At 40.5% G+C, this 11004-nt stretch overlaps 1 protein-coding gene across 1 annotated transcript; it reads left to right on the forward strand.

Annotated features, from left to right (window-relative positions):
* Positions 5527-8308, forward strand: LOC104748543. Its single transcript, XM_010470165.2, has 3 exons — positions 5527-5988; positions 6468-6784; positions 8291-8308. The coding sequence occupies exons 1-3, from the start codon at positions 5658-5660 to the stop codon at positions 8306-8308; spliced, it is 666 nt and encodes a 221-aa protein (XP_010468467.1). The 5' UTR covers positions 5527-5657.

Here is an 11004-nt window from a genome sequence, read left to right on the forward strand (position 1 = left end):
CACACTCTGGTGACCACACAAACGGGACATCCTTCCCTGTAAGCTTACTCATCGGCTGAGTCATACTCGCAAAACCTCGAACAAACCTCCTGAGTAACCTGCTAACCCCAGGAAACTCCGAATCTCAGTGGCACTCTGCAGCCTCGACCACTCCCTGATGGACTGAATCTTCTCTGGATCCACTGAAACTCCCTCAGCTGAAACAATATGACCCAAGAACCCCATCTCACGCTGCCAGAAACTGCACTTACTCAGCTTAGCAAACAACTTCTGCTCCCGCAGCTTCTCCAACACTGCTCTCAAATGTACTGCATGCTCCTCAGGACTCTTAGAATATACCAGGATGTCGTCGATGAAAATGATGACTGACACGTCCAGAAACTCCTGGAACACGCTGTTCATCAATCTCATAAACGCAGCTGGCGCATTTGTCAACCCAAACGGCATCACCACAAACTCATAGTGCCCATATCTCGTCCTGAAGGCTGTCTTCCTCACATCTGCCTCATGAATAGGGATCTGATGATAACCTGAAGCCAAGTCGATCTTGGAGAACCAAGTAGCACCCCTCAACTGATCCAACAACTCATCAATCCTCGGGAGAGGGTACTTGTTCTTCACAGTAACTCGGTTCAAACCCCGGTAGTCAATACACAACCGAAAACTCCCATCCTTCTTCTTAACAAACAACACCGGAGCTCCCCACGGTGAACAACTAGGACGGATAAAACCCTTGCCCAACAAATCCTCCAGCTGCTTCTTCAGCTCTGCCATCTCTGCTGGAGCCATCCTGTAAGGAGCCTTGGATAACGGCATCGTCCCCGGTTCCAGCTCAATGGTAAAAGGATCCGACCGAGATGGTGGTAATCCCTGCAATGACTGGAACACATCCTCAAAGTCCTCCACAACCGGAATACCGCTAACCGTAGACTTCCCCACTGACTCTGGCATAGATATAGTAACCAGATAGGCCTCACGGCCCTTCTCGATCATCTTCCCTGCCTGAACGGCTGAGATCACGAGACTCCCCGAAGTCGGTCTAATACCCTGAAAAACCAACTTCCCTCCTGGACGCTCAAACTCCACTCTACCCCGATAGCAATCCAAATGCACCTTATACCGATGCAACCAATCCATACCAAGAATGACGTCATACAACTCCACTGGACTGATAAGCAAATCCGCTGGCCACGACTCTCCTGCGATCTGAATATCAACTCCTCCAGCTCGTCCAATAACCCTCAGAAACTTGCCTCCAGCAACTCTGACAACTCCTGAACGCTCTCCAGAATCCCCTCTGATCCCCGCACTCACGGCACACTCCGGAGTAATGAAGCTATGAGAAGCTCCAGAATCAAACATAACATGGGACTTAAACCCGCCCACCAACAAGGTCCCTACACAAATCTCATGTGTTGAGAACCTAACACTTGACCACAAGCAAAAACAAATATAATCTGAACTATTGAATTGACTAAGTTCGAATCTCAGAAGTTATACCTGTGATCGCTCCTGCACTAGTGCCACCGGGCTCCTGGGTCGAGTACACCTGAGTCGTCGGCTCAATCCAACCCACCGGCTGCACACCGTGCTGCACACCCTGCTGCACCCCTGGCTGAGCTCCAGCCTGCAACACTGCTACTGCCCTCTGCTGCAACTTGGGACAACGAGGCTTGATATGCCCCGTCTCTCTGCAGTAGTAACACACTCGAGTATCGGTCCGCGGCTCCGTCACCGCCCGCTGCTCTGTCACTGCCCGCTGCTCACCTCTCTGTGGACAGCTAGTCACCTTGTGGTCCCTACTACCACACCCAAAGCATCTCGCACCCCCGTGCCTCGACCTCTGCATAGCATCAAACTTCCGCTTCTGCCCTTGCGCAGGCTTGCCGCCCTTGCTAGGAACAGAAGACGGCTGAGACTGCTGAGACTGCTGTGGCTGCACTGAAGAACCGACCACAACCACCTGTGACCTCAAATCATCCTCTATCCCAGCTGCAACCTCAACCAACTCCGCTCTCGTAGCATAACTCCTCACTCTACACCGAGTCCTCAAATCATCCCGCAGAGCCAACAAAAACCTCCGCACCTGAGCCGCCTCTGGCTCCCATGCCCTGCCTGCATACCCTACAAGCCGACTGAACTCTGCATCCAGCTCCCGCACTGTACGGTTCCCCTGAGTCAGACCCAAGAACCGTGCCTCCATACGATCAAGTGCCTCCTGAGGAAAATACTTGGAGTTAAACTCCCCCACAAAATCTCCCCAAGACATACCCCTCTGCACCCTCCGTGCTGTCACCGACCTCCACCACACACGAGCATCTCCTGACAAGTAAAACACTGCCAGATCCACCCTGTACCGGTCGGGACACCTAAGCGAAAGGAAAATATCCTCCATCCGCTCTCTCCACTCATCCGCTACACTCGGATCGGTACTTCCTGAGAAATACCCTGCTCCCACATGCCGCAGCTGCTCCATCATCCGCACATACTGAGCATCCACTACCTCGGCCCCCGGCTGCACACCTGCCTGCAAACCCGCTGCAGGCTGCACCACTGGAACCTGTCCACCACCCACTGGCGGCACTACTGGATCCTGCCCACCAACCACTGGCGGCACAACTGCTGGAAGTCGCTGCAAAGCCTGAGCTACCTGAGCTAGCAAGTCCATCAAGACATCCTCCCTGCCTGGAGCACCTCCCGCTGCAACCCCCACACCCGGGGCAACACCGTGACCGACACCGGGCCCATCCGCCCTGCCGTCACCCAAACCAGCCTGGTCTCCAGACACACTAGGATGAACCTGTGACTCCGCCACCTCCTCACTGGCCATGCTCTGGGTCACACTCACACTGGCCTCAGGAACCTGACCTCGTCCCCGACCCCGACCACGACCACGCCCACGACCACGACCGCGACCAACAGCATCCTCACCCCTAACCATCTGTATCATCCAAGAACAGAAGGCTAAGCAAACAATAATTCTAATACACAAGAAACACAACTTACCGTGGAATCACAATCAGGCTCGAAGAGGATGTTCTAGGACTTCATGCCACACACAATTGCCAATCACACAATCAATTATAGCATGTAATCCTAAACATCAACAGCAAAAGCACAATGAACCCTAGACCTAGAACCGTAAGGGCTCTGATACCAAATTGAAACAACCCTTCCCGTTTTTTTTTTTTAATACCTTAATTTACTAGTGGTCCCATACCCACTAACATCCTAACATCAATCAATAACCGCGGATAATCAAATAAAACAAATTCCATTAAACCAAAAGAATTCCAACATTCAAATCCAATAACCAATAACATCAATCAAATAAAGAGATAACCAACAACTAACATCCTACAATGTTCCTTTGACTTAATCTAGCAACCTAACAACAGCTAGACCACAATCAATCAAGTCTCTAGAACATCCTCCTCCTCATAGCCCTTGATTCCACGATCACACTTTTCCTTTACCTGCACACCACAAACAACAATTGAGATGCGTAAGTATTATCATAAATACTTAGTGAGGCCATCCTCCCATCTACTGGGTTATACACACAAGCAGATGAGACCCTCAAGTTCAAGCAAAACAAACAACACACAACAATACATCAAACCAGAAAAACAAGTCTCGGATAAGACTAGTGTCGACCGATGCCAAACGGTGTCGATCGATGCTACAACAAGGTGTCGACCGATGCCAAACAGTGTCGACCGATGCCCATCAAATTGGTGTCGACCGATGCTCCTGAGTGTCGATCGATGCCTCCTCTGCAGACACGATCTGCGCGAATCCCAGCGACGAACTCCGACTCCAATCAACCCAAAATCGACTCCAATCAAGTCTATCCATCTCGGAATTCACTAGAAATCACACAAACAACGAACCCAAGCAACAAAACAACACAAACCACAAAGAAAACACACAAACAAGAGAGATCTCATGCTTAGATCAACCATGGTCAAGCACTCACCTCAAGAACAGGAAGATTGAATTGAGGAACGTGGAAAACAACACCCCCAGAAGCTCCCCCTTCGTTTCCAGCAACAGCTAACACTTCTACTGCCTCAGATCTCTCCAAAATCTCCAAGAACAAGCCCAGAAAATCTCAAGAATGTTTTCTCTCTGTCTCTCTCTTTTTCTCACTAAGCGGCGACCAAAAGAACTCACCAAAACCCTCAAACTCGTCCTTAGACGCTTATAACACGATTTAGGGATTTAATTGAACCAAACCGAACCAATTCGGCAATTAATCAAACCGGCCGAACCCAGAAATTAGTGGTGTCGATCGATGCCACTAGGGTGTCGATCGACACTCCTTTAAAAATCACAAAATCTGGTTCGCGGATGTTACAAAAATCTTTAAGTGCTATCTTCAAAACATAATTGTTATTTTCATTGAAATTGATTTTATGAAAATATTAGTTATAAAGATTAAATCTTATTTTTAATATTTTTTTACCAAATTAGGAAATTCTCTCTATAAATTAATAATTATTAATTTATCGATAAATTAAAACCTCTATAAATTAATAAAATTTCGTGGTCCCGACTTTATTAATTTATAGAGATTTTACTGTAACAAGAGACGACATTACTATTTAGAGCTGAAGTTGTAGACAAATTCAGATTCTCTTCTGATTCTAATATTAGATTTTAGAAAAATGTATTTTAATAAGCGAATTTTAACCTTAGCAAAGGTTTTTTTATTACTCATTACTAAAGTGTTATACAAATGAACTTTAGGCTTACAAATAAAGAATTTTTCTGATAATTTTTGTTAACTATGGGTCATTTAGTCATTACTTAGTAATATATTATACTAGATTAGGATCTATGTGATGTGCGAGTTTTAAAAATTTGAATAAAATTAATTATATATAAAAGCTTATATGAAAATTTTTTGGGGGAAAAGCAAAAATGCCCATTTTTCCCTTCCACTTTTTAAAAATGCTATTGGGAAGGGTCCATTTTTAAGGGTACCCCTTTTTTTGGTGAAAAAGACTTTTTTACCCTTAATGAAGGAAACCTAATTTTCTCTCCACTTCGCCGTGCTTCTCTCCTTCCTCAACCGACGATTCTCTCTCCTTCGTTCATCTACGATTCAGCGCGGCGATTCTCGATCCTTCTTCGCGGAGATTCTCGATCCTTCTTCGCGGCGACATTGATTCTGGTTCTATCGCAGGCAGGTTCATTCTTTCTTTGTTTCTTTATGGGTTTATCAATTTGGACTATCGCTTTTTTAAATTTAGGGCTTTTAGATTTCTTTGATATCGATTTGGAATATGTAAACTCTTTTAAATTTGGATTTATGTTCTTTTAAAACAGTTTTTAAAAGCCCCTTCAGTTTCTTTGATATCGATCCAGATTCAGATCTGATGCATTCAGATCGATAATTGTGTTTGATATGGATTTGAAATTAGTAAAGTCTTGTAAATTTGGATTTTTGTTATCTCTTGTAAAACACTTTTTGAAAGTCCCTGTTAAACCATTTGATATCAATTTTTAGATCGGTCGTAGTTGAATTATGTCGATAAAGTGTGTTGATAAGATGACTTCAGATCGATAACGTGTGATGTTGATTTTTAAAAACCCTTTTAAAACTCTTGTAAATCCGTTGAAAAGTCTAATTAAGTGTGTTTCTTTAACAGATGGCATCAACTGATTTTGAACCCCTTGCACTACCAGAACCAACATATGGTATGGGTTTAGAACCAATTGTTGGAGCAAACATATGTCAACATTCGGACTTAAGCCTAGTTGCCAAAGTTAAACATACATTAGGAAAAGCATCTTTCACGAAGCTTCAATCTTCCTTCCTTGGGCACATCATCAATCTTTCTGCCAGAGACATTGGATTTTCTGGGAAAATATTCCACTACTTGATGCTGAGAAGGCTGAAGACAAGAGGGAGAAACTTATGGTTTACAGTCGACATGCAACCTCTTCGGTTTTCCATGAGAGAGTTCTTCCTTACAACAGGTAATTATAAAGTGTTTGCAATGGTTTTAAAAACCTTTTAAAACCCTTTTAAAAACCTTTTAAAACTCTTTTAAACTCTTTTAAAACCCTTTTAAAACTCTATTGTAAAGGGTTTTTCCCGTTTTAAATGTTTTAAAACCCTTTTAAAACCCTCTTAAAACTCTTTTGAAACTCTTTTAAAACTCTTAAATGGTTTTAAAAGGGTTTTAAAATGGTTTTAAAAGGTTTTTAAAAGGGTTTTAAAAGGGTTTTAAAATGGTTTTAAAAGGGTTTTAAAAGGGTTTTTAACCTTTTTAAAACCTTTTAAAACTATTGTAAAAGGGTTTTTCCTGTTTTAGAAGTTTTTAAACCCTTTTAAAACTCTTTTAAAACCTTTTAAGAGTTTTAAAAGAGTTTTAAAAGGGATTTAAAAGGGTTTTAGAACAGTTTATATTAGGCAAAGTTTGAACAAACTAACATCATTGTTTTATTAAACATAGGGATTCAATGCGAACCTATTCATAGAGAACCAAGGAATAACGGCAAAGATCCAATTAGTGAACCATATTCTTGGGCGGTGAGAGGAGATTACACTTTAACTCAACTTCAATATCGACTATTTAATGAACCAGAAGAGGGTGAAGAACCTTTGGATGACAAGGAAAAGGAATGCCTCGCTGCAGTGGTATTAACAGAAGGTATTTTGATGACACCATATTCATTAGAGAAGATACCTCTGTCTAGGCTTAAGCATGCATCGGACAAATACCTACCAAACTATGCCGTTATTCCTTGGACAAATACCTACCAAACTTCTGTAAAAAGGGGAGTGTACGAACATCTCTTAGCTACAACCCTACCAAAACTCAATACCTTTCAAAACGATTTGAGTATACAGATCCTCCTTCTCCCAAACCCTGATGATTTTGTTCCTTTTTGCTTTGAACACCAAAATAAAGTTTACTCTTCCTTCTCTTCTTTCACTTTGTTTTCAGCAGCTAGGCAACCACAAAACACGACCTAGGTCGTTCTCCCACTTAAATATCACGGTTTAATGGTTTTCCCTAAACCAAACCGGTCCAAATCGATTAAAAACTCAATCTGGTCGAACCGGAAATAAGTGGTGTCGACCGACACCCCCTTGGTGTCGATCGACACCCATCCCCAAAAACCAATTTTTGGTTCGCGGATGTTACAGTTGATATCTTTGCAGGTCAGTGTAGGTTTTTACATGGTTATTTAAACTTGTTTTAGATGGGTTAACAACTTTTGTATTGCAATGTATTTTAAATGGTTCTAACATCAATTATATTATATTTGCAGAATTAAAAAATGACTAGGATAATGGAAGTTTGCATCTTGCTGGTATATGAACGTGATCGCAGGAATGGTGCTTTAGCTTATTGCATCAAGAACAATATTTTAGTTTTTTTACTGTGACACTATTCTAAAAATATGTTAAGTTACTCCTTTTATATATATACTTCGTTTAAGTTTTACGTATTTACAATGAAGTTTAAAACGTTGTTTATCATTTCCGAATCCTTTTAAAAACATTTTAAAACTCTTGTAAAATCCTATAAAATTTATTGAAATACCCAAAAAAAACTCTTTTAATCCTTTTAAAATACGTTTTAAAACACTTGTAAATCCTTTAAATTCATTGAAATACCCAAAACAAACCCTTTTAACCTTTTAAAATCCGTTTTAAAACGCTTGTAAAAACTTTTAAATGGTTTTAATACTATATTTTAAATGATTTTACAATGTTTTTGTATAATAAGGGTGAAAGCCCTAGGCCTAGGCCCAATAGTAAAATATAACCTTCACTCCCCCCCTGTATCAATTGTCCCTAAAAGCAAGGGTTTCTCTTTCAAAAAGTACAGTTTTCTGTCTGGGAGGTTGAAAGTCGCGAAATTCACTCAAATCTGTATTTGCTTAAATTGGGTTCTCGATTTCGTCGGATTGCAGACACGAAATCGTCGGATTGAAAGTAGGAGTCGGCTGATTGGGTACGCGAGGACTTCAAATTGCAATTTCTCTTTGTCGAATTACGGACTCTTCTTCTCCCTCGTTTTTCCTCTCAGTCCTCTATTCGAATTCGTCGTCTCTTCTTCTCCCATTTGTAAGTTTGGTTTGGAATTTAATTTTGACTTCAATTTCTATTTCAATATGAAATTTTATGATGTTTTGGTGAACTCGGAATACGAAGGTTGGAAATTTATCAATGTCTTTAAAAAGTTTTAAATTGGTTTTAAAATAGGATTTATAAGGGATCTTGGGTGCATGTCTTGAATATGTTCTCTGTAAACAATGTTGACAGGTTTTGCGATATGAGTAATTTTGAATATTCTGCGAAGAAACTGTGCTTTCCAAAAAGATTAATCACGCCAGGCACAGAGGGAGATACATTAGAAAGAGTTACTAAATATTCTTCAGAGCAAGCTGTTTTGGCGACTGTAAAGAATGCATTAAAAAGAAAAGAGTTCCAGCAGTTAGAGAAGTCTTTCTTGGGTCCAATTATAGAATTTGTTAATCGGGAAAATATCAACTTCTCGAGTCAACTGGTCCACCACTTACTGCAGAGGAGGATTTTGTCTGCGAAAAACGAGCTCTGGTTTGCATTTGATGATCAACCTATGCGATTTTCGCTAAGGGAATTCGTCATTACAACAGGCCTTCCCGTAGGCACTGTTCCATCAGGTACTGTTACATCGAAAAAAGATTTGTGGATGAATGATAAAATGACCTGCAAACGTCTTCTTGGTACTTTGAAAGTTAAAGGAAAAGACATGAAAGCTGAGGAAAGAATTAGATTAGGTGCTTTGATACTAGTGGAGGGGATATTGATAGCTCAAAATCCAGCAGTTCAAATTCCCTTAAAGAATTTGCTGAGAGCCAGTAGTTTTGAGAATTTCTGTAAGTATCCTTGGGGTGAAATTGCTTACGAATCATTAGTGAGAGATGTGAAACAAATGACTGTGGGAACGTTGGCAAAGAAACAGTATGGAATGGCTGGCTTTCCATTTGCAATCCAAATCTGGTTGTTATCTTCAGTTCGACAGCTAGGGGAACATTTTGGTGTTAGGGAAAGCATTTCAAGCCAAAATCAACATCTCCCACTGATCTTGCAATGGCAAAAGACATCTTCCCCAAAATTCAATGAAATAAAATTTGTTTTCGAGTCTTGCAAGGTACCATTACTTCTCTAGAACTATTTTTTTTTTGTTTCCAAACAGTTTTAAAACACATTGTAAAACCTTTTTAAAAAAATGTTAGTAATGTAATTTAGATTTACAATGTGTTTTAAACTGGTTACAAGACTTTACAACGGATTTACAAAGGATTTCTAGAGTTATAAAAGAGTTTTAAAAGGTTTTAAATATCTGTATAAGATTTTTGAGATATAATATGAATCAATTTATCTTTGCAGTTTGAAGTGAAAACAATTGTCGGTGATCCCGATGAATATAGCCATTTGGTTATGCCACCGAATGATGAAGACAAGGATTTCGACGAAGTTGTTAAACTTGTAATCCAAGGCTATAGGATGACTAAGGAGGAATGGATTCAAGGATTTATTCAAGATGAAAAAGGAGAACAAAATCAAAAAAAGCGTGTGAGAGAAGCTGTAGGGCCATTCTTGAATCAAACTAACAAAAAAAAAAAGAATATATTTTAGTGAGAAAATTGACATGATTTTAAAAACATGTCAACTTACTCACAAAAGATTAGTGAGACTGGAGAATCATGTGGGGATCACTACTGCTGCTTCAACACCACAGTGGGAATCAAGGGCATTTCAAGAAGAAGAAGTACCAGCCTCGGCAACTGCATTTCAAGAAGAGGAAGTACCAGCCTCTACTACTGCATTTCAAGAAGAGGAAGTACCTGCCTCTGCAACTGCTTTCCAAGAAGAGGAAGTACCAGCATCTGCAACTGCTTTCCAAGAAGAGGAAGTACCAGCCTCTGCAACTGCTTTCCAAGAAGAGGAAGTACCAGCCTCTGCAACTGCTTTCCAAGAAGAGGAAGTACAAGCCTCTGCCACTTCATTTCAAGAAGAGGAAGTACGAGCCTCTGCCCCCGATTTTGAAGAAGAGGAAGTACCAGCTTCTCCAAGTGAATTTGTAAGTGAAATAAAAACTTAATTCATTTTAAAATCATTTTAAAAAGTATTTTAAAGAGTTTTTAACAAAATCATATAAACGTTTTCAAAGGTTTTGCTAGTGTTTTAAATGTATTAAACAAAATTTACAACATTTCTAGGTATCTAAAGAAGATAATCAACATGAGAAACAAACTGACTTGAGAGGGGACCCAAGTGTTATTCCTGAAGAAAATACCCAGGATACTAATGAAAATGATCCACAAGAAGAGGGTATGAATAATGATAAGGTATGTGTTACTTGAATATGATCGACAAATTTTAAAAACCTTGTAAAAACATATTTGAAAATAATTTACATATGGTTAAAAAAAAATATCATTATTTATGCAGGATGAGAAGCCTAACAGTGCTGATGATGTATACTCAAGCCAAGAAGAAGCGTACACTATTATATCGGATGACGAAGAGTGTATTAATATTTCAGATACTGAAGAAGACCCAAGCCAAGAAGAAGCTCCCACTCAAAAAGAAGACCCAAGCCAAGAAGAAGCTCCCACTCAACAAGAAGACCCAAGCCAACAAGAAGCTCCCACTCAACAAGAAGACCCAAGCCAAGAAGAAGCTCCCACTCAACAAGAAGACCCAAGCCAAGAAGAAGCTCCCACTCAACAAGAAGACCCAAGCCAACAAGAAGCTCCCACTCAACAAGAAGACCCAAGCCAACAACAATATCACACCAGCCAGGAAATGGGCAGTTGTAAGTTGTTGAAGTCTTTATTATAAATGATTTTCCCTGTTGAAAATGACATATAATATTTTGTTTCTTATGTTTGTATTAGTGCAAACACCTACTACGCAGGAGAACAATATAAGTGACGAAGAAATGAAACAAATCGAGGAAGTTATAACTTCTTGGACGAAGAGTGAGG

Source organism: Camelina sativa, chromosome 15, assembly GCF_000633955.1.
Source record: "Camelina sativa cultivar DH55 chromosome 15, Cs, whole genome shotgun sequence".
In the NCBI taxonomy this organism is placed as follows: domain Eukaryota; kingdom Viridiplantae; phylum Streptophyta; class Magnoliopsida; order Brassicales; family Brassicaceae; genus Camelina; species Camelina sativa.